Consider the following 25358-nt stretch of genomic DNA (forward strand, 5'->3'; position numbering starts at 1 on the left):
TTATTAGTTGGTTTTAATGACATTATTTTATGGGAAGAGATTGTATATTTGATGTAATACAACAGTATATGACACAGAATAATGAGATTCATCTTTCAAACCACGTCAAAAAACTTGCAAAACTATATATTTGGTTGGTTATATTTGGTTGTTAATTTTAGAAAACATCAAATGGTTATTTAATTGTTTTACATTGTTTTTAACGTTTAATTACAAACATTTTACATTTTAAAATAATGAAATTACCTATAAAGATGGCAAATTAACATTGTAATATGAATAATAATGCTTAAAGTTACAGAAATGTGGCCTTATTAGTTGGTTTTAATGGCATTATTTTATTTAAAAAGGCTGTAGGCTATATTAGATTAGGTATAATATATACATATATATATGTAATATAAGAGTATACAACAATAATTTGATCTTTTCAAAACATGTCCAAAAAAAAATAAATAAAAATGAGACCAAGTTGAACAAGAACAGCTACAATTTCCCATTCTCTGTATTTTTATTCAACTGTAACAGGTAACCATTATTACAGCAATATTCAAAAATCTATTCAATTAAAATGACTGGTTCTGAAACAAAAACAATAAAATTCAGCTAAACTGGTAATGAAGGAAAAAAGTTAAAAAAAAAAAAAAATAGTTGAGTTACCAATTTACATAATAGGCATCCATAACCTGGTCACCATACATTCACAACACTGATTAGAAACTTCGTCAAACCTCACTGAATGAATCCATACTCTATCCAGACAGTTGACGAGGGGTGGTGTCCATACTTGAACTACTTGTTGACCGTGGCGAAGTTGCAGTTTCTGAGCAGTAACCACCTGAAGAGAGCACAGAAAAAATTTGCTGTTATTAAATAATAAAAGCTGAAAACAGTTTAAGAGGCAGGACCAGGATAAAGGTGCAAGATACAGCCTTTTCCAACACCACAGCAGTCACACGAGTCCCACTATAGATGACACCGTTGCTTTGGGACAGACAAGCTTAAATGAACAACATATTCTTGTGGGGAACTATTGCTACTGCTGGATACAAAAGTCATATTTTCCTGTAACAAAATATCCTGTGTTTATCCCATTATCCCATCCCATCATTAGTTGTGTGTCATTTGCTACCAAATCAGAATCTAGAGAAGATAGACCCAACTGAATATACTGATTTATAAGCACACTGTCAATTCACTGCTGCTGATTGTACTATATTACAGTAAGTTACAAGTTGATTCTATTATTTTTCAACCCATCTAACCCAAAAGAGTAATTGTGTGCAACAGATGCAAATACTCACCAGAGAGGGGCATCTGGTCAGACTGTGTTACTGGACTTGTACTGGTACTGGCTCTGCTGAACTGTTGTTTGCTCTGGCTACTTGGAGGACTGTCCAAGACATGTTGTTGGCCTTATTAAAGGACAGATAGATAATATTTAAACACAAACATCACATAGCTCAATCTGCTGTATATTAATACCTAACATAATTCTATCCTCAGTAGCCATTGATATATTTTAAACTGTTCCTTTCTCAATATAATGCAGTACACCACCACTAAGACCCACTATGAAATCAATGAAGAACAAGGTGTAGTGTGTAGTCATCACCTTTTTCAAAACATCAACAAAAATGTAGAGAAGATTCTTTGAAGTATAATTCATAGTAGAACTGCTGTATTGGACTGCATTGATTAGAACAGGTGGACCTAATAAGTACATTTTGACTATGCACATTTTTTTAATGTGAAAGTTTATTCTGTACAAATTGAAACAGATACTTGTCTTTTTGAACAGTAACAGACGTTTCTTGGCTATTGTTGATTGCTGCAGCTCTAAACAAATGTTGTTCCTATTTCTCTCCGCCTGTGTCAGTTAGTTCACAAAAGCAAACGTAATGACTCACTGTTACGTGATAAGCTAACGTTAGTGTAAATAAAATAAAAAGTGGTTGGTCTGGCTGACTCCTGACACTCATAGATATATATCTATGACTAACACTGGCAGACGCCACTTGAAGACCCTGCTGGCCATACTGTTGTCATCATAGTTAGCTAAATTTCAGTTGACGACATGCTAGCGCTTTTGACGACTGAGTAAAGTTGGAGGCATGGTGGTAAATAAAGCTAATACTACTTAGCTTCAGTTTGATACTTGGTTCTCGCCTTCGTCCTTGCTCCAGCCTCGACATTAGCTACTGTTCGCTTCAAGTTTCTGTGACCAAACAGGAACAGCCTTGTTAAGCGTAATGTCAAAAACGGATGTTCAGTGTCCCAACAGCCAATGGCATGTCTTCTTCTTCTTCTTCTTCCTCTTCTCCTTCTCCAACCGTTTCTGTCGACCAATCCAAACAGTCCAAACGGTACCCGCGGTTTTCAAAGCACGCACTCCAATGACATGTCGCCTTCACGTTATTTTTCTTTTGTGTTTGTGCAGGGAGACATTGCAGCAGTAAAATGTCTCCTGATTACACGTGTTTTGTTCAGACATGCTGTGAAATACTTCAAGATGTTGTGATTTACATTGGATTTTATATAGCCTACAGTGTTAAATAGTTATTTTACTATTAATTTCTCAGTAATTTTAAATGTTTTTTTTAACTTTTTAAAAGTTTTAAAGTTGAATTTTACAGTTTATTCCATTAAATAACAGACAAATATTGTAAAATTATGATATATTTGTGAACATATTTTAACAATAAATATCTGTATTTCTAATGTTTTCTTTGTAAAATAACATAAATGTCGTGGTTTCACAGTTACAGTGATTTCATGTTATTTTTACTGACTGTAAAATCACAGTCTCTTTGTGTAAATTATATGGTATTTTAAAAATACAGAAACGATCTGTATATTATATATATATATATATATATTGTATGTTGTGTGTATGTATATATATATATATATATATACAGTGGGGGAAATAAGTATTTGATCCCCTGCTGAATTTGTAAGTTTGCCCACTTCCATAGAAATGATCAGACTCTGGTTTTTATGGTTGTTTACTGGTTATGGGTATAAACAGAATATCAATCGAAAATGCATAAAAAACACACAATCTAAAAGTTATAAATTGTTATGTATTTTATTAAGGGAAATAAGTATTTGATCCCCAAGCACAACACAAGTCAGTACTTTGTAGAGAAACCTTTGTTGGCAAGCACAGCGATGAGACGTTTCTTGTAGTTGGTCACCAGGTTTGCACACAGCGCAGGAGGGATTTTGGCCCATTCATCTTTACAGACAGTCTCTAAATCCTTCAAGTTTCTTGGCTGCCTCTTGGAAACTCGGAGCTTCAGCTCCCTCCACAGGTTTTCGATCGGGTTAAGGTCTGGAGACTGACTAGGCCACTCCATGACCTTAATATGCTTCTTCTTGAGCCACTCCTTTGTTGTCCTGGCAGTATGTTTTGGGTCATTGTCATGTTGGAAAACTCACCCACGAGGCATCTTCAGTGTTCTTGCTGAGGAAAGAAGGTTTTTGTCCAAGATGTTACAGTACATGGCTGCATTCATTGGCCCCATAATGCGGTGAAGTTGCCCTGTACCCTTTGCTGAAAAAAAGCCCCAAAACATGATGTTTCCACCTCCATGCTTAACCGTGGGTATGGTGTTCTTTGGGTCATACTCACGTTTTTTCATCCTCCAAACACGGCGGGTCGAGTTAATGCCAAATAGCTCAACTTTGGTTTCGTCAGACCACAGCACTTTCTCCCAAGCCTTCTCTGAGTCATTTAGATGTTCACTGGCAAACTTAAGGCGGGCCTGTACATGTGCCTTCTTGAGCAGGGGGACCTTGCGGGCACTGCAAGAGTTCAATCCATAACAGCGCAGTGTGTTGCCAACTGTTTTCTTGGTGACGGAGGTCCCAACTGCTTCCAGATCATTAACAAGCTCCTGCCGTGTTGTTTTAGGCTGCTCCCTCACCTTTCTCATCATCATCCTCACTCCATGAGGCGAGATTTTGCGGGGAGCTCCAGACCGAGGACAGTTGATGGTCCTTTTATGGGTCTTCCACTTGCGAATAATGGCACCAATATATGTCACCTTCTCACCAAGCCTTTTGCTGATGGTTTTGTAACCTATACCAGCCTTGTGCAGGTCTACAATCTTGTCCCTGACATCTTTTGACAGCTCTTTGGTCTTGCCCATGGTGCTGTAGAAGTTGGAATGTAAGAAACTGATTCTTAGAGCAGGTGTGCTTTATATACATGACGAGTTAAGATCAGGAGTATTGGTAATTAGTTGACTGAGCACAGCTGTGTGCCACATGCGCACCAGCCAATCTGTAGGAGCCTGAATTCTAAGTGAATTGTTGGGGATCAAATACTTATTTCCCTTAATAAAATACATAACAATTTATAACTTTTAGATTGTGTGTTTTTTATGCATTTTCGACTGATATTCTGTCTATACCCATAACCAGTAAACAACCATAAAAACCAGAGTCTGATCATTTCTATGGAAGTGGGCAAACTTACAAATTCAGCAGGGGATCAAATACTTATTTCCCCCACTGTGTATATATATATATATATATATATATATATATATATATATATATATATTAATCAGTGCAAGTAATTCATTTCAAAGGTGAGTGAGTTGTTTTCAGCATCTGGTGCCACAATAACAACAAATAATATTTACACAGTATATACAGTTTCAAGAAAAAATATGTGAACCCTTTATTTGGAGTTCTGCATAATTGGTCATAAAATGTGTTCTGATTTTCATCTCAGTCGCAACAATAGACAAACAGAGTCTGCTGAAAATAATATTGCACAAAGACTATGTTTTTGTTGAACACAATATGTTTACATTCTCAGTGCAGGGTGGAAAAAGTATGTGAACCCCTAGACTAATAACGTCTCCAAGAGGAATACGGTGTGATGAGGTTTCGAGGTGTTGGTTAAACCTGCCCTGTCCTATAATAAATGCACACCAGTTTTGAGTTTGCTGTCCTTAGGAAGCATTGTCTGATGTGAACCATACCTTGCATAAAAGAGCTCTGAAGCTGGAATGGGTTACAAAAGTCTAAAGCCTTGATGTTCATGTATCCATGGTTCATGTATCCATGGATCTGTCAGGTTCCTGATGGAGGCTGGACACACCCCCTTGACAGCATTGGAAATATAAAATTAATACATGAGGAAGAGCAGTACAAAACCATATCATTCCTGGACATAAAAATACATCAGAGATGATGCCAGCACATCGGCAGTACATCAGAACGAATGAGAGAAGGAATCTACTCACAACAACACAAGAAGAAAAAGCAGAAGAACAACAACAAAAAAAAAAAATGTAAATATTTTGTTTGTATGAAGCAGTAGGGATGAACTGCCATTTTCTTTTGATCACTGTCTTTCTCCTGTTTTATTTAGACTAGGCAGTCAAGTTTCTAAAATATCTTTTCCTTTCTTCTTTTTGAATTTAAGGTTTATGTAGTGTTTCTTGGGAGTGAGATAGCTGGATTTTTGTTTGTTGTTTTGGCCTTAGTTCACCCTGAAGCCATTGATAATGGGCATTGATAAGATTTTATTGATACCAATGCCATTATCGATTCTTCTTATCGATCCAATTCTATAGTGATTCCTTATCAATTCCTCCTGTGAATTTTTGGTCTAGAAAAAATAGGCGTTCATGGTTTTGTGTAAACAACAGCAATTTTATCAAGTTTCTGCATAAGTTGCACATTGCGCTGTTCCAATTCCTTCTGGTGAAGTGAAGCCACACTTTTGACCATTTTAATCTCTGCCATTGCGTCTTCCTTGTAGCCACTTGATGTAAATGATGTGTGGCATATCGCAGTTGGCAAACTCATTTTAGGTGCATTACTGCCACCGTCTGGACTGTTGTGTAAAGATTTGGCATGAAAAGTATTGATAAGAGGAATTGATAAGCATGAAGGCTAATGATATTGATGAATTGAACCAGTTGGAATCGTTTCTTTAAAAAAAATCAATCAATGCCCATCCCTAATTAGGACTGGACAATATATCAATATAAATAATATATCGATATAATTTTCAACGTGATATGGAATGAGATCAAATCATTTATATCGATATAGATGTCTGTTGTGTCCGTTTGTGTATTCCAGAGATGGAGTGGTTTTCGTCTTGGAGCTCTGCCATGCAGGCCATTTTTGCCCAACACTAGCCATCCGCTACAGTCAGCTGCTTTGGGAGACCCATAGACCAGCTGTGACCTGTAAGACCTCCCCCAGCAGTACAATGGAATCCCCACTCAGGGCACAATCCAGCATCTAGGGCCTCCAAAAACGTAATAGTACTCTGAATCTGTTTGCCGCATAAGCGCAGACAAAAGTCTGGACCCTTCATCCACCAAAAGGTACAGGGAACCGACTCTTTCGTCCACCTAGAAAAACCTTGGTGGTAAGCCTCACTGGTTAGTGGTTTTCCTAAGGCTACACAGCTGTTCAGTCCCAATCCCTTGAGTTCCCTTTGCATTGTACGTTTGGAAATGTTCTCATGCGTAATTTATACTACTGAGCTAAATTGAAACAGAGGCTGCTCAATAAACAATCTGTAAGGTTATCTGAGGTGGTGTGGAGGTGCCATTGTGATTTGTATTGCTGCCATTGTTGAAAGTAAAGCAGGAAGTAGAAACAAAAATTAACCCAACAAAAAAGACAATTGTGTATCGCAAAAGTGCAGTGGAAACACTTTTTTTCACAATTCCCTGTCACCAGGGCATCATGTGAGCAGTTCATTTGTAGTCCGTCTTCCTCAAAGAGAAGTCTCGTGTGACGAGAATTTAAGAGAATAATGGGATATCATGAGATGAGACTTTACAAGAGTTACAACAAAACACCTTTCAATGGAAACATGTACAAAGTGCAATTGTCCTTGTGTCCTCTTAACACAACACACAATGTTTCTGATGAAGTAGTGTCTGATCATGTTCCTGCAATAAAAACAAAGTAAATGATAACTGACTTCAGACAGACAACACTCAACATTAAGGCAGTGTTATACACGATGAAGACGTTCAGACTATTGAGTCTTACAAATCTTGAAACAGGATTTGACTGTCATCTGAGGTTTGAGATTGGCACTCTTGGGTCATGGCAATCCAAACTTAATGTAACTTATTGTGTGGTATTCAAGTGAACTGATATGGTGAAATTGTTTTACTTTGACAGTCTCACTTCTGGTCACTGAAGCAGTAAAACTGAATCCACCTGGAGTGCCCACTGAGCTCCTGTGACAGAACCGTAGAGCTCAGTTTTTCTCTCTCTTTTCCTCTCTTCTCTTTGCCACTCTCCATATATTGTGTTTTCATTTATTCTATTTTTAATAAATGCTTGAATATATGGACTGGTTTGTGCAGTGTTGCACAGGACTGCATGTTGCCAACCTATACTGTGTAGAACTCTAAATCATTCAATCTGTACTACCGATTTGGTAATTTGATGAGAGTTGTAATTTAACTATTAATCAGATTTCCAAATTAATAGTTAAGACTGTTTTATTTATTTTTACTTTTAACCAGAGTCATGACTATTGATTATTGCCAATAACCAATATTTGCCCCAGAGAATCTGGGATGAAAAAGTTGAAGTTGAAAAAAGAAAACACACACACATACTCTCTCTCTCTCTCTCTCTCTCTCTCTCTCTCTCTCTCTCTCTCTCTCTCTCTCTCTTTTCCAGTTATTTATTGCAATTCAAGTCATGCAAGCCCAATGAATAGCTTGAAATGGTACAAAGGTAAGTACTGAACAGCCAGAGGTTATATAAAAAAGGTTTTGTTACCCAAAACTGAAAAATAATGTACATTTCAGAATTATACAAAAAGGCCTTTTTCCAGGGAACATGAAGTGGGTTAACAATTTAAAGCTGTTCTGCAGCAATGGAGGTTGAATCAGCCTTGAAAGCTGGTGCTACTTATTCCTACAGGTTTTCCAACTTTTCTGGATTACTTACAACCTGTCTGCATAAAAAGCAGTGTTGGAACACACTGTGGTACCAGACCCTCATGTGCATCAGGTGAACAGTACTTCACTGCAGAAAGTAGTGTGTTGCTACAAAAATGGTGAGAAAAAGGCAATTAACAACGGAAGAGAGAGAGAGACACTTAAGAATGTAGGTCTTTCCTACAGGGAAATTGCAAAGAAAGTCAAGGTGTCAGTGAGTACAGTTTTCTTCACCATCAAAAGGCACTCAGAAACTGGAGGAAACTCTGACAGACCCAAAGCCACAACTGAATCAGAAGACAAGTTTCTGAGAATTAATAGCTTGCGTGATAGGCGGCTCACAGGACAACAGCTTCAAGCACAGCTTAATAGTAGTCGTAGTAAACAAGTCTCCGTTTCGACCGTGAAGAGGAGACTTTGAGCTGCAGGTTTGACAGGACGAGTTGCAGCAAGAAAGACATTGCTAAGATGTCAGAATAAGACAAAGAGGCTCTCCTGGGCCACAAAACACCGTCACTGGACTACTGAAGCCTGGAAGAAGGTATCATGGACTGATGAATGAAAATTTCAAATCTTTGTTTCATCATAGAGGATCTTTGTACGCCGCCGAGTAGGCGAGCAGATGGTTCCACAGTGTGTGACATCAACTGTCAAACATGGAGGAGGAAGTGTAATGGTCTGGGGCTGTTTTGCTGGGTCCAGGGTCGTTGACTTGTACAGAGTGACCCAAAACGGCTACCACAGCATTCTGCAGCTCCATGCAATACCCTCCGAAAAAAAAATGGAAAAAGTGTGATGTTCTAAAACTTTTGTGTCGGTGTGTGTCCGTGCATCCGTGCGTGCAAGTTTTTAAATGACTGTGCCCTTAGATAGAAACGGGCAACTTCTGTTTATTATCGATTCTATTGTAATACTCAAGTGCAAATTAATGTTGTTGTTGTTGACCAAATTATCTAACTCTCTCATTTATTTTTCAGTCCTGCTGTGGTTATGGTTTCGGCTCTGCTTTCTCTGGTTCTTTTGCTGATGCTGGCCATATATAGGCAGCAACATCCATTCAATCTCTACCTGCTACTAGCATTTGTAAGCTTTCCTGTTTTTTTGACTACATTTACTACATTTAGTTTGCCTGTGGGTAACTGTTAACTGTTAAGATGGTTGCACAACCACAATAAATACTGTCCAGCGGTACAAGTAATGGGATAGTATGCAATTGTACAACTTTACTTTATTTCCTTATTCACCACTTTAATTTTGTGATATTAAATTGGATCTGGGCATCCCTGTTAAAAACAAACAAACAAAAAAAGCAGGACTTTTGATGTTAACACATTTCGGCAGAAAGTAATCTAAATTTAAATACATTCTGCACTAAACCTACTTACAATTAAACAGTTATTGTGAGTATGTTGCACTGTATAATAATTACACTTATATAATAAATAAAAATAAAAGAATAATTTTGTGTATGATGTGGTGCATTTAGGAATTCATTTAAACTGAGTTAACATCACAAAAGATTAGCATACAACAGTGATTAACTTGTTATATTATGTGTGACAAAGAGACTCTGTTTTTAGCTGACAAACTCCAAAACTAGATGTACATCATGGGCTCTTGTATGCTTTCAATGAAGGAGTAGGACAAAGGAATGTTAATGAGTTAGTTCTGCAGCTCAAAAAAAGCACACCTGAGGTATGATAAGAGTCTGTGATATGTAATCTGCCAATGTCTTGTGTTGGTCATTTTGTATCTGTGCAGTAAACTCCGACAGCCTGTAATCAGCGCTGGCGCTGTTCATTTTCCTCAGAGTTTTCCTGCCAATATGGTGGTGTCAACACCACACCATGTTTTATAACAGGATTTTCTATTCTTTTTATATCCACTGCACAGTAGACAGTATGTGCTGCTAATTATATGATTTTTACAGACTCTGCTGGAAGCAGTTTCCATGGCAACAGCTTGTAAGTTATTTTTTGAAAATCAGTTTTTACCCATTGAGTCTATTGGCAAGCTTGCATTAAGTTTTTTTTTTTTTCTGTCCACAGTGACCTTCTATGAATACTCTACAGTACTGCAAGCCTTGTTTTTGACCTGTGCTGTATTTATTGGACTAACAGCCTACACCTTTCAGTCAAAGAGAGACCTGAGCAAAATGGGAGCATGGTGAGTGCTTGTTTGTTATGATGTCTCAGGACTAGTTCTTTAGATATATTTTCCGACCGTGTCGGAAATCAAATATGCAATCCAATCACTATGCAGATATACCCACATCGTTGGGTTTGGAAAGTTACATGAAACAAACAATTCAGACACACCCATATGATAATGCCAAATGTTTTTGTATATTCTTTGTGTATTTTTTCATAATTTCTAATTCTGGAAATTTTTTTATTACACTTTTTTATTTTACTTTAATCTCATTTTATCTTTTTTGTGTTTACTTTTATATGAAACGAAGCTACGGTGACAAAGTAATTTCCCTTGCGGATCATTAAAATCTGTCTTAGTCTAACTCTAATGTATGGAGCCAGGCAGGCTGGATAGGATAGGATATCCTCGGATAGCACTGGCAAGACAGATTATGTTTTGCCAAAGTTGCTTGCTGCAACCATCAGACTGATGGCTCCCACTACAGAAAAAACAAGTGATACAGGATCTGTTCTGTCCTATCAGGCTTTTCACCTGCCTGTGGATCCTCATCATAGCAAGCTTCATGAGGGTGAGTGGAATTGCCTATCATTGTGTGTATTACATAAAAAGAGAAAAAGGCTCTTATTAATATAGCCTAGATAATTTTGATATATTTTTGTTTATTTTGGAGCGAAAATGCCAAATGTGGTACATATATAATTATTCACTAATACACAGGACGAGATGTTACAATCCCTTGTGCCATGATCTGAGGCAAAACTCCTTTAGAAGCCTGGTTCAAACTGGAGAACTGGCAGCAGACCAGCGGTCAGCTACTAACTAGCCTAGCCAGCAGCTTATAATATAGTTTATAATATTAAGAAGAAATATTTCTGGTTTACTTTTTGCCTAGGCTGCTTCCCTACCACAAAGTTCCTTGTACTATTTTCACACTGGGCACTTCACATTATTGAAATCGCAAATGACTCACTGTGCAAATGAGAACTGAGATGTGGGAAGAATGACTTTTAGTTATATTCATCAAACATCTTCACACCTGGGGAAGTCTTCCAGGTTTATTCAATTAAATTTTATCTTTATACTGTCATAACAATACAAATTGTCTTAAGACATATTACAAAACCTGTCTCGAATCCATTAGAGCAAGCACAAAGACGACAATGGCAAGGAAAAAGTCCCTTGTATAGATGGATAGAAAGAGATGCTTTATTCATTCCTACACACAGCAGCCTAGGCCTATAGCAGCACAACTAAGGGATGGTTCAGTGTTAACTGAGCCAGGCCTACCGTAACCTTTATTGAAGAGGATAGTCTTAAGACTGACCTTAAACATTGACAGTGTATTTGCCTGCAAAATCCAAACTGTTTTCTGCACTTTGAGATCTATTAAGATGATGTGGTACAATGAGGTCTTTACCAGGGGTAGACTTTGAAGTGCCTTGTGGATGGGGATTTTAATATTTTATTCTAGATTTTACTAGGAGCTAGTGAAAAGACACATATCATTAAACACCCCCTCACGTTGGCTTGGTGCAATGTAGGATGAACATAACATCATCAGTTAGGATCTTCTGAGATGGAGAGAAAATGCAAAGGAAGTGCAGAGAAACTGAGTAAAAAAGGAGCCTTCATCAGTTCCCGTGGCTGATGACGGTGGTGGTTCTGGCAGTGGAACATGTAGTAGGACCTGTGATAAGCTGGACTTCTTATTTGGATAAAATGATAAAATGTCAATAAAATAATTTTAGCCAATGTTCTATGGGCAAGTTAGTTTGTATTCTAAAACCAAGTGAAGTTAGCTAATGTCCTTACTGCTAGTGGAGAAAGAAACTGTGTCCACTGACTAGATGAGAAAATTTGGTGGCACAGTCGTTAGTTGACTCACAGTAACAAGCTCCTGGGTTCAAGTCCCCGTAGTGTTGATCAAACTGTTACTTTAACCAATCAAACTTTGAGTTGAGGACGTCAGCATATTCACACCCTTTGATTGGTTAGTCAGAGAGAGAGTGTGCTAGCCAGTGCTAGCAAACTGCACCTGTTGTGAGCTGGACAAGCAAAAATATAGTTGTGTTGATTTAATCAAATCAGACTTTATTTATGTAGCACTTTTCCTATGAAAAATGCAACCCAAAGTGCTTCACACAAATAAAAACATAAGACATTACAAAATGAACCTAAATCAAGAGCTCCCACCCACACTGTATATACTAGGGGTGCAGATTCATCCACTACATCATTGAATCGATTTATTTTCGTACGATCCAACTACATCGATCTGTGCTTGGCAAGTTGGCTGCCCAGACGACATACATTGATCCAATATCGAGATAAAAGGTAATCAACAAATTGTATCGATACTAGGAAATAATGCATTAGTTTAAGCACGTCAGACGATCTGCTTAGAGTATTTACTTGAGAAACCCTGTAAAACTGGACAAACAAAATTTACAAATTGGTTTTATATACCGAAAACACCGTCATACAAATATACGTTAGCTTCCGTATAACATCAATGGCAAAATTAATGTATATGCTAATACTAACATTCGTCTTCATGTATCCTTGCCTCTCCGCCTATTTCCAGCAGTGACACACAGTGACCTGAGCAAAAAGAAAACAACTCGATGAAACGTCGGATAATTTAACGTGCAGCGTCGGTCACCACAATCATGTGATACTGTCAACAGACCAGCGTGTAGTGAGAACGTTAGCGCTCAAAAGAAGAGATAATAACCAGAAACGTGCATTTGGTGTTAAACTTCTGGGCCATAATAACCTCAGACCCATAAGCAAACCGACACACATATGTGCACGCACACACTACACATTCGCAGGCATACACCAAAAGTTGTTGACAAGACACGGCAGGACACTGAGGCTTGAAGCAAGGAGGACGCTACCTTTGTGGGGGCCCGTTCACACATACACTACCGGTCAAAGATTTTAAAACACCCTACTTTTTCCAGTTATTTGCAATAAGACCTGGATCCTTCCAGTGGCACTGACACCCTGTGACTCCTGCATGTGACGCTCACTGGCATTCACTGACACCTTGTGACTCCTCCCTGACACTCGCTGGCACCTACTGACACACTGTGACTTCATGTCAGGATCTTGTCAGTGGCACTGACGCCTTGTGACCACTCGGGTAAATCCTGACACTGATGTTGAGGCCTTGGCTCGACTGACACTGACGCCCCGTGTCAGGCTGGCAATGGCTGCCTCTCTTTCAAGAGATAACGTTGCTCTTTCTGCATTTGAAAAGGTTTATCAAGCGTGTCTTTATCTGGATCAATGTTGTCCCAGAACAAAAATTTCCTTCTAGTAAGTGTCTATACCAAATTTTACACTACAGATCTATTTAAAATCTCTAAATAGCTATTCTTCTTCTTATTATTATTATTGTTGTTGTTATTGTTGTTATTTTTATTATTATAGTTTTGATCTACCAGTGTTGCTCAAAGCAAAGAAAAAAATAGTCTTTTTTTTTTAGGGGACAGTAGTGACAAAGTTCAAGGGGGAGTTTGACACTGTTCTCCCACAGAGGTCGACACCTGCTGGTCTTTGAAGGGAGATGGGGAACCGCAAACTGGAGAAACAGTAAAACAGAGCACACTATTTGCTACTTCTTAGGTTGCTTTTTTACATTACAGGTGCTTGTGTCAATTTGGGGGGACTCCTCTTCCCACCCTAAAACTAAAGTTTACAAATTCTTTTTCTGAACAAAAGCTTTTGATAATCAAGTAAAGACATCATCACTATATACTACAAAGGCTCACTGAAGCTTACATCTTTGCTGCATATTGCATATGTAATTGCATATGACATATTGCATTGTTTTTTTTGTTTTTTTTTTTCATTTGCAGCAACTTAGTTTTGAACAACAAACTACTCTGAATGAGTAAAATGACCATTTCTGCTTCAGTCAACTGGATTTTAATTACGATTTTAATTGAAATCACCCACGTTTTTAGGCAATTAACATATTAATTCATTCTGAAAGAAAACAACAAAAATAATGACGTTACCTAGCTGTAAGCATATGCCACAAAAAAGTTAACTGCCTTAACATTTTTAAAAGCATATTATCAAATCTACAAAAGCTTCATAGTGTTGTTTAGTTTGCAATGTCATATATTATAAAACTTTTGTAAACAGTCTGTAAAACTACAATAAAGATCCTCCAATGTAGTGCTCATTAAACATACACATTAACATTGTTAACAGTTATTAAAAATGATACACTCAACGAATTTTGAAGTACCTGAAGAAACAGATCAATCCTAAAAGGTTTTTACTGATCCTGGGTGCAGCCCAATTTGGGAGGGAGGGGGTGAGTACCCATCCTGACATAGTAATGGTCTTTTCAATAAAAGCACCACCCCCAACAAGCAAGCCACTTTACCAATTCCCCTGACACCATACAGTTTCAGAATCACATCATGGCAGGTAAGGAACAATAACTTTCTACCTAAATGCTGTAAAAATGTTAATTTATTGTTGTCCTTTTTTTTCCAATTAAAGAAATCTAAGCAACATATTGCATTGCTATTGTTAACCAATTGAACCAGCAAATTGAACTCTTGTGTTTGGATTTGCATGATGATGTTGCTTTAATAAATAAATTAACCAAATGTTTAGCCAATTAACAGATTATTTCATTATTTTACTAGAGCATTAAAGAATGTTAATTCTTAAGTTTTGAAAAACTGTTCAAATAAGGGCATTTCCTAGAAAATATGCCACAACAGTCTTCATAGCCTCATCATAATTTTAAACGCATGGTATCAAATGTACAAAAGCCACATACTGTCTGTCATGTCCCATTGCAGCCCTTTTACATAAGGCTAGTGGATACATTTTAGACTGCTTTCATAAAAAATATTTTCAATGCATAAAGTCAGCATAATAATCATCCCTGGGGTCAATTTGGATGTATTTAGTGTTTATAATTAAAAATGTATTGTTTTTTGGTTTCATATTTCATGACTTTTCCTAATTTGATCAGGACAACTGATATAAAACGATATTTTTTCAGTGTGCTGATCACATATTGCATGCATTGGTGTTCCCCTGGGGTCAGTTTGACCCCAAGCTGGGGTTAGTTGTGTAAAGCTTGTCTGTGTGTGACCTAACAACCCCACACTTGCAGGTCTAGAGTTGATACTTAACAGGAGAGTGGACAGACAGATTTTGACTGTGGTCGCACCAAACAAAACAAACCCAACATTTAAGTGCCATGTAATGATACCACCCACTTATAAATAATCTGACCATGATTGTTATTCCTACAATACACTACCACTAGTACCTTTTTCATAAATGTTCAGACCATTATGACATCCATAGTTATGAAGAAATCAAATAATGTTAGCTAAGTTACTATGCTGGATCCTAACCTAAATGATGGTAATGGTTATATACAGTGTAGACAAATACACTACAGAGTTCAAGAAGTGGGTTTTGGTGGTTGTGTAAACATTTTTGCAGTGTCACCAGTAAGAATATCATAGAGTCAACAGGGGTTCAGAACGTACTGACTGACCAACAGATAAAGGTATGAATAGTATGAATACACTACAAAAATATATTAGGAATGAAGTACCATATCTACCCCAAAAACTGTCATTTGTGGAATTAGGAGTGAATCATGATTGATCATGAATATTTTTAAAATGTAGTCTTTCATAAAGGTCAAATTTCATCAGCTCGTTGGTGCAGGAACAACGCCTTCAAGGGAACAGCTAGTGAGGACCAGCTTCAAGTCATGACAGACCTTGACAATGAGGAGGACGAGGAGGAGGATGGCGAGGAGGTCATACCAGCACAACAGATGTTTATGTTTTGGTTCCAATACAAAACTTTTGAAGTGTTTTGTCAAGAATTCATTGACAAGGGCTACAAGGTGGATGCCTGCTTCGAAGACCATAGTGGCTGAGGTGTTCTGTGTGCATACTGTGTAAATATCTTATCCCATTCTCTTTTTGTAACCCTTTATCCTAAATATGGTGGCGGGTCCTGGAGCCTATCCAAGCTAATTTGTAAATATGAAAATACAAATAAAATGAAATAAAATAAAATTAACGTTGGATCATATTGTCCAGTATCCATGATGTGGTTTGAACAACAAAACAAAACGGAGGCAAGGTGCGCAACCTGAGTGCCACGGAGTGTTTGTCACATATAAATAGATCTATATAAGAATAAATCAATGTAAGCTTGACCAAATGCAAAGAGAGTGACAGTCTGTCAACAGAGTGGCTCAGCCGTCACAATAGGAATAGAGGAGTTGATTGTCATTACTGTTAATGTTTGTCTTAAGTATAATGATAATAATAACAATAATAACGAAATATAATAATAGGTGCAGAATAACATATTACAGTTTGATATGACAAAAGTAATAAATAAATACATTAGTGGCGTTCATCGTTAATCTGTATTGAATATAAACGTGCAAACGAAACGGAACCGGGTCTTTCCGTTCCCAGTTGCTTTTTCATTTTATCGAATCTTATTGAAAGACAACACGAAGAAAGAAGATGCGCTTGATAAACTGTCAACTGCAGAAAGAGCGATGGCACGGGGCACCAGTGTTAGTCGAGCCAAGGCGTCAGCATCAGGATTTACCCTAGTGGTCACAAGGCGTCAGTGCCACTGACAAGATCCTGACATGTGGTCACAGTGTGTCAGTAGGTGCCAGTGAGCGTCAGGGAGGTTGCCAGTGTGCGTTGCATGCAGGAGTCACAGTGTGTCAGTAGGTGCCAGCGAGCGTCAGGGAGGAGTCAGAAGATGTCAGTGATTGCCAGTGAGTGTCACATGCAGGAGTCACAGGGTGTCAGTGCCACTGGAAAGATCCAGGTGTCTCTTGTTATTTGTTGCAGTTCAAGTCATGCAAGCCCAATGATTAGCTTAAAATGGTACAAAGGTGAGTATTGAACAGCCAGAGGTTAAAGAAAAAAGGTTTGGTCACCCAAAACTGAAAAATAATGTACATTTCAGAATTAAACAAAAAGGCCTTTTATCAGGGAACCAAAGTGGGTTAACAATTTAAAACTTCTACAGCAATGAAGGTTGAATCAGCCTTGAAAGCTGGTGCTACTTATTCCTACATGTGTTCCAACTTTTCTGGATTACTTACTTCTACCCCTCTGTCTGCATAAAAGTAGTGTAGGAACACACTTACCAGACCCTCATGTGCATCAGGTGAACAGTACTGTACTGCAGAAAGTAGTGTGTTGCTACAAAAATGGCTAGAAAAAGGCAATTAACAATGGAAGAGAGACAGACCATCATAACACCTATCTTTCCTACAGGGAAATTGCAAAGAAAGTCAAGATGTCAGTGAGTACAGTTTTCTTCACCATCAAAAGGCACTCAGAAACTTGAGGAAACTCTGACAGGAAGCGGTCTGACAGACCCAAAGCCACAACTGAATCAGAAGACAAGTTTCTGAGAGTTAATAGCTTGCGTGATAGGCGGCTCACAGGACAACAGCTTCAAGCACAGCTTAATAGTAGTTGTAGTAAACAAATCTCCATTTCGACTGTGAAGAGAAGACTTTGAGCTGCAGGTTTGACAGGACGAGTTGCAGCAAGAAAGACATTGTTAAGATGTCAGAATAAGACAAAGAGGCTCTCCTGGGCCACGAAACACCACCATTGGACTACTGAAGACTGGAAGAAGGTATAATGGACTGATGAATCAATATTTCAAATCTTTGGTTCGTCACACAGGATCTTTGTACGCCGTCGAGTAGGCGAGCAGATGGTTCCACAGTGTGTGACATCAACTGTCAAACATGGAGGAGGAAGTGTGATGGTCTGGGGCTGTTTTGCTGGATCCAGGGTTGGTGACTTGTACAGAGTGAGCGGCACCCTGAACCAAAACGGCTACCACAGCATTGTGCAGCGCCATGCAGTACCCTCTGGTATGCGCCTAGTTGGTCAGGGGTTCATCCAGCAAGATAATGACCCAAAACACAAGTCCAAGCTATGTCAGAACTACCTCAGGAAAAAAGAACAAGATGGTAAGCTTGAAAACATGGAGTGGCCAGCACATTCTCCAGACTTAAACCCCATCGAGCTGGTTTGGGATTAACAGGACACAAGAGTGAAAGCCAAGCAACCTACAAGTGCCACACATTTATGGAAACCTCTGCAACAGACTTGGGAAGAACTTTATAAAGCATATTTGATTTGTATTGTAGAAAGAATGCCACAAGTGTGTTCAGCTGTTATATCTGCCAAAGGTGGCTACTTTGATGAGTTGAAAGTTTAGAATACATTTTGGTCTATAAATTGATTCCATGATTTCTTGTTCAACTCAAATTGCGTGTGCAATGCCACAATAAACTGAATAATTTTCAGTAAAAATCTGGAACAAGTGTGGTGTTCTAAAACTTTTGACCGGTAGTGTAAAGTGCGGAGCATCCAACCACCCAAGCGGAGGGAACCCAACGGATGGCACCCAAACAGGCCCACTGGCAGGCCCCCATGACTAAACAGTGGAGAAGTAAAAGACTAAAATAGCAAGATGTGGTAAGATGTTAAAATAAATAAGTTAAAACACCCTTTACCTGGTAAAAAATAGGTTATAAAAGTAAATACATCAACCATGTAAAAGTAAGCCATGTAAAACACATAACATAAATAAAAATAAAGAATCAAGAAGAATTAAAATAATCAAATGTGATAAAATAGAATTAATAAGAATTAAAATTATAGCGATAATTGGACTTTTCTATATCAGGTACTTGAAAAATGTGGACATAATGACAAAGCCGTCAGATGTATTAAAACAATTTACCAAACTCCAACTGCAAGGATAAGAATAAACGGCAGTCTGACTGAGAGCTTAACTTTACAACGATCTGCTAGACGGGGCTGTTGTCTTTCACCTAACTTGTTTGCAATCTTCATAGTCTCTGGCACAAGCAATCAGGCTGAATGAAGATCTTAAAGGAATAAAGGTTGGGGGAGAAGAACACACCATTGGACTTTTTGCTGATGATGTGACTTAATGATTTGTTCACCAAGTAAACCAGTACACTGCAGGTCTCGAGTCAGCCTCAGTGTCAGTACCAACACAGAGGCCGAGATGCCGGAAGCCCCGCCAGTTGTAAGAGCATTTGTAAGGAATCAATTTAACGAATCATTTTAATGAACTGATTCTAACTGTGGATCCCATCACTACACCCTAAAGCCCCACATCCTCGCCTTTACCTAGGTGACCAGTTAATTCTGTGGATTCTGGACTTTCTTAACAATGGATCAACAATTCAGTGCAATTTCATTTATATAGCATCAATAACAATGCATATCGTCTCAAGATGCTTTACAAAATCTACTTCAAACCTCCAGAGCAAGTCAGTGGCAAGGAAAAACTCCTTTTTTAACAGGAAGAAACAAAGCCGAGACCAAGTCATTAATCAGGGACTTCTCTGATATCTCTGCTGTTAATGCTGCTGACCCCTGTCCCATACATTTATGTTACAACAACCCACACCAACACACACTCCTCTACCACACACACACAACACAGGTAACTTTGTGATTACAGTTACACGCGTATGCGCACCCTTCTCATGCACACACGCGCACTACTCTCTCAGACTGGTTGCTATGGCAACATAATTCTGAGTCACCCAAACCGCCAAAACATTATGGAAATCTCAGCCATGGGTTTGATTCCCATGTTGACAGAGATGGTATCGCTGGCAGTAGCCCCCCGTGGCCCTTTCAAAATTTCCCAAAGAGAATTTTCTAGTTTCTGTTTTCATTTGCATTTTACTCATACAGTCATGTTTACATCCATGATAAAACATTTTGTTCATGCAATGGTGGAAAAAAGTTTTCAGACCCCCTTAAAATTTTACACAATCTCAAATATTATCATGAAATATTTGTGGAAAAATCTTTATTGTGTTTCAAAAGACGTGGCTGCGTTAGACAGACAAACAAATACAAATTGCTTATTTTGTTTGTTTACAAGATGAATTAAATTCTTGACAGTTTTAATATGTCAGTTCTCAACATTATCAGAGTCAACAAATAACAGAGAATATGTTCAAAACTGAACAAAAAATAAATGAACCTTCACATCATGAAATGAATATTTAGTACTCCTGCCATGAGCATGCAGTAGAGTTTTAATCCTGGCTGACATGTTCCCCACAAGCCTTTCACACTGTTGAGAGGTAATGCGATTCTTTTTGAATTACTACCTTTAATTCTTCTAAATTCTTTAGTTTACGCTTTGAAACAGACCTTTTGATAATCCACCACAGATTTTCTGCCCCCCACACATTAGCAGGAGGAAGATAAAGCTGGAAACTCGACTCATCTGACCACAAAATCTTCTTCCAGTTCCTGACTTTCCAGTTCTTGTGTGCTTGTGCCCAGCAATGTTGGCCTAACCTCTGTCTCTCATTGATCCGGGGCTTCTTGACAGCCTTGTAGGACCTTAAGCCATGATCTAAAAGTCGACCGCATACAGTGCAAGTGGCACACTGGATACCAGTTTGTTTTGACCACTGCTATTGGAGCTCCTGTGAGGTCATTTGGCAGTTTTCCCTGCACATGCGGAACAGGATGCAGTCATTTCTTGCTGAAGAAACCCTTGGATGCCCAGATCTTGGTTTGTCTTCCAAGCTGTCGGTTCGTCCAAATTTGTTGGAGTGTATCCAACTGCTAAAGGACTGCATCTACACTTCCTGGTGATCTGGCGGCAGCTGTACCCTTCCTGGCTGAGAATCTGTATCTTCAGGCGTGTTTCCTATGTTAGGTTCCTTGTTTTAGCCATTTCTGTATCTGAAGAATTTTCAAATGTACTGGCTTTATATAAGGACTAAGCATGGCAACAGAAAAATGTGTCTCTTCATAAAAAGCACGGCCTTCATTAATGGATCAGTGGTAGGGCTGGGCGATATACCCATATAATATATATATATATATACACATATATATGGAATTGGAGATATGGAATTGGACCATATCGCATATATCGATATACGTAGCTCAAATTTGCGCTGTGATTCTTGTTCCGGGCAAGCTGCTGAGCCGGAGCTCTCTGCACTGTTCCCCGTGCCCCTGCCCCTCCTCTTTCACGCACAGTGGGGGGAGAGGCTGGAGCAGACACTCCGGCAGTCTTCAACAAACATGGAAGAAGAAACAATGTCTGCGGAGCGTGCCGAGGAAGAATTGGTTGGTACAAGAAAAGTAATGGCTCAGTAATATGGAGATGGTTCGGATTCAAAGTATCTGATGAGCAACAAAATGATGCTGTATGTAATAGGCCATTTATAGTTGTCAAAATGTTGATGCTTTTCCCATATAAATATATTTATTTCAGAAGATGTTTGGCCTTTTTTACTTTATGGGCTATTCTTATTTAAGATATATTTTTCATTTAGATGTGCAATTCATGGAGCTTTGATTTCAAAAAAGGTACTCCTGTACTCCAGTATTTATGTTTACATTTTATTGTTCTTTGAACAGCTGAGCGTTATTTTATCGGGCCTGTTTAAATAAAACTACTTGTGACATGTCATATTTGGCTTTGACTGTGATTAAACATTTTCTCTCACTTTGCGATAAAAATATCGGGATATATATTGTATATCGTTATTCAGCCTAAATATATTGGGATATGACTTTTGGTCCATATCGACCAGCCCTAATCACCGGTAACAAAATGACCCAATCCTCAAACTTTCTTCTGTATTTTAATGGAACCAATCAATTCAATTCAAACCAATCAAAGTTTTGAATCGGTGTTTTAGGATTTGTTTTGTATTTTTCCTGTGACTTGTCATGACCTGGCTCAAAGGCAATGACAAATACTGAAAGTCACAGTGCCAAAATATGTTAAATAAAGAAAGAACTAAAGAAAAAAATACAAGTATGAGATGTGTTAGTCTGTATCATCAGTAATGTACAGGTGAGTGTGTGGAATATGAAGTGTGTGGTGTTGTATAGACAAACTAAACAGAACGACAAACAAAATATGCAAATGCTGGTGAGAGAGCCACCGAACCAAGCAGCGACGAACCAAGGTGAGAATCATCATCCATTCCATGCGGGCCCAGGTGCTCGCAATGAGTAATTATCTGGGTGGATCAGCTGATCACCTTGGAAGAAAACATTGTTATATACCATTGGTCAGTTATCCCAAGTGGACAGCAGGGGCCGTAACAGACTGTACTAAAAGAAATTGCACTTGAAGAGGTGGGGTGTCTGAAAACTTTTTTTTTTCCACAACTGTATATTGTATTGTTCTATTCTTTTGTTTTTGTTCCTTAAAAGTATCTTGTACTTGTATGTTATGCTGCTCACTGCGCCTTAAATTGCCTCCTCGGGACAAATAAGATTTTCTGAATCAGAATTGCTTGTAATTTTGGGTGCATTACAAAAATAGGCAACAGAGTATTTGAAGGAGTAAGTGAAACTCTGACAGTTACAGTACTATTTGAACAATCTGAGCAATTACCCAGTACAGGTGAAGATTAGGGTCTTTCACCTACAGTACATGTGGGCTTTTAACGAAAAACACTGGAATTGCTTACAGTCATTCCGCCCCTATCAGATGTTGCTCACATCACTGTCTCTGTTCTTTCTAGTTTTTCTTCAACACTAATAGTACGGAATTGGTCCTGGCTGGTGCTGGGGCACTTGTCTTCTGTGGCTTCATCATCTATGATACCAACATGCTGATGAAGCAGCTCTCCCCTGAGGAACACATCTTGGCCTCCATCAACCTCTACCTGGACATTGTCAACCTCTTCCTGCATATCCTGCGTGTTCTTGACTATATGAAGAAGCACTGAGAGCTGTAGCATCACAGCCAACGGCTTTACTAGTACTGTACTAACATATTGTTGTCAATTCTAAAATCCTCGCATCCTCAAAATTCACGTTATGCCTGTGCTGGGATTACTGCCTCTTTGTGTGAGTGTTAAACTACAGAGTAGCATTTTAGTGATGTAATAATAATGATAATGATGCCAACACCCTCTGTGTTTAATGTATCTAATGTGCTTGGTAATTAGTAGTTTCTGGCTGCATTGCATATTCCTTTAATGAAAGCTTTAAGTGCAATATCTGTGATTGTACACATTAAAATTTATGTTGGATATTAGTTTGTTTCTCAAGGACTATCTTTATCTGGACTATCAAAGACTATCTCAAGGACTATCTATTTATTCTGGTTCTTTTTTTAAATTATAAATCTTCATTAGTGCATAATCAGACGCTGCAGTCTCGACATTGTTAACACACTGGAGAATGAACATCATTTGTCGTGTTGCAACTAGTTGCACTAATGGAGCATCCCAGTTATAGTTGGCATATGAGAAATTGTTCTATTTATTAGGTTGTTGTGAATAACTCTTTTGTTTCTTGATTTAAAGAATCTCGGAGCAGTTTGGGGAGTTTTGGGTGACAGCCTTAGGGAAGTTGCAGAGAAGTGTGTAAGACTACAACTCTTCGTCCTGGCCTCAATTCTGGGTTGGCATGGTTTTGGAAGACTAATAAAATCGTCCAGATTCCTATGTAAGAGCTGTACCCACCACAGTGCAATGGATGTCATCTACCCTAATCAGACCAGGCTTTCCTCGCCTAGGGGAGGTTTTATTATTTGCCACAGGGATAGACAGAGTTCCATGGAATTTCTCCACATACATTGAGAAGAAAATCATGTTTTCCCAAAGGCTAGGTTGTGCACTGATTATTAAGACTCCTCTTCACTGAACTTATGAGGACTTAAGTGAAAGAATGATTTCAGGAATTGTCCAATCCCCACATTTTGGAGCAGCTTCAGATGTGAATATGTTGATGTGAAAGTTTTTTTTTCTCTCACTTCATCATTTTTTAAATTATTTTTTCTTAAGAAAAACAACTAAAGCACTTACAGATAAGGGCAACAGTTGGTGCAGGACATTGAACAATATAGAAGGTTATATGCTATGTCTGGGCTGTGTTGTGTGTGAATGTATGTTTATAAATGAGAGATTAAATGATAAAAACAAAATGAAACAAGGACATAAAAACAAAAAGTTCAGTCGGGTAGACCACTGAGGGCCAGAAATCTACCCAGGGGTGTAAAAGAGGAGTGCACCCCTAATGCATGCTTCAAGGTGTTGTGTTCCGGAGATCCGACATTGTGAACCCGGGTGTGGAGGGCAGTAAAATATTTTCCATAACCGTTATCTCATCTCACCTTCCGTACCGCTTAATCCTGCACTAGGGTCGCGGGGGTTGCTGGAGCCTATCCCAGCTGGCATCGGGTGAGAGGCGGGGTACACCCTGGACAAGTCGCCAGCCTATCGCAGATAACAGGTATCACTGTAGAGAAATATTAATATTGCATTGCAATGAGTAAAGCAAATGGCATAAGATAGCAGGCAAAGTCGAGATGTAAATTAAGGTTGAGGGAGTCGCAGAATACAGACGATTTTTTTGCAAACAGAGTCAACTGGTTTTTATGGGTAACAGATATTTTCTCCATAATATATATTCTGAAAGAAGGTTCAACCATTGAGAAATGTTTAGTGACTGTTTGCTCTTCAGTTCATTAGGATTGTTTTCTTGGCGATGGTGAGAGCTAAGAGGACAGGATGTGATAGATGGTGAGATAGACTGATTGTTTCCAGGTTACCAATGAGGCACAAGTTAGGGGCTAATGGGATTCTGCAGTCCAAAATTAAGGCGAGCTTCTGTGTTAATAATGACCAGAAGTGCTGTACCGGAGAACAGAGCCAGAGAGCGTCGAAATAGGGATCTGAATAGTTTTGGGTGCATTGCGTGCATATGTTGGATTGGGAGAAGCCCATTCTATGCATCTTGTATTGAGTTGTGTGTGATCTGTGGATTTCTTTGAACTGGATCAGCTGTAAATTCGATTTTTAAATACATTTTGGCAGATCTGGGTCCAGAAATCAAAGTCCGTAGACAGGGACAGATCTGCTTCCAATTTTAATACTGGTAGGTGTATAGAATGGGTGATTGATAGCAACTTATATATAATATTAATAACATAATTTTGGTGATGAATTGTGGAGGCTGTATGCTATCCTGGAGCATTGGAATTTTCTTCCTAATTGTCTTGATCACCTGTAGGTATTAGAGGAAGTTCCCATTTCTTATTTCAAATGTCTCAAATAAATCTGTGTGATTCATAAGTAAGTTTCCCTGTAAGAGGTGATGAAGGTGGGTGATTCTTTTGATGAAGAGGGACGTTGTTATTTACAGTCAGAGT

General features: G+C 38.5%; 1 protein-coding gene across 4 annotated transcripts in view; it reads left to right on the plus strand.

Annotated features, from left to right (window-relative positions):
- The window catches only part of tmbim4 (transmembrane BAX inhibitor motif containing 4), a 37397-nt gene extending 14157 nt beyond the window's left edge, over positions 1 to 23240 (plus strand). For 3 of the 4 annotated variants that reach the window (XM_047575414.1, XM_047575415.1, XM_047575413.1), the window contains exons 4-8: positions 8927 to 9032; positions 9880 to 9913; positions 9998 to 10115; positions 10626 to 10671; positions 22723 to 23240. In XM_047575414.1, the coding sequence (XP_047431370.1) occupies positions 8927 to 9032; positions 9880 to 9913; positions 9998 to 10115; positions 10626 to 10671; positions 22723 to 22929 (511 nt within the window). In that variant the 3' untranslated portion in view covers positions 22930 to 23240. The remainder of the gene's footprint in view (positions 1 to 8926; positions 9033 to 9879; positions 9914 to 9997; positions 10116 to 10625; positions 10672 to 22722) is intronic. The other variant, XM_047575416.1, reaches the window with a different exon arrangement.
- The last annotated feature ends 2118 nt before the right edge of the window (positions 23241 to 25358 follow it).

Source organism: Mugil cephalus, chromosome 22 (assembly GCF_022458985.1).
Source record: "Mugil cephalus isolate CIBA_MC_2020 chromosome 22, CIBA_Mcephalus_1.1, whole genome shotgun sequence".
NCBI classification, from domain to species: domain Eukaryota; kingdom Metazoa; phylum Chordata; class Actinopteri; order Mugiliformes; family Mugilidae; genus Mugil; species Mugil cephalus.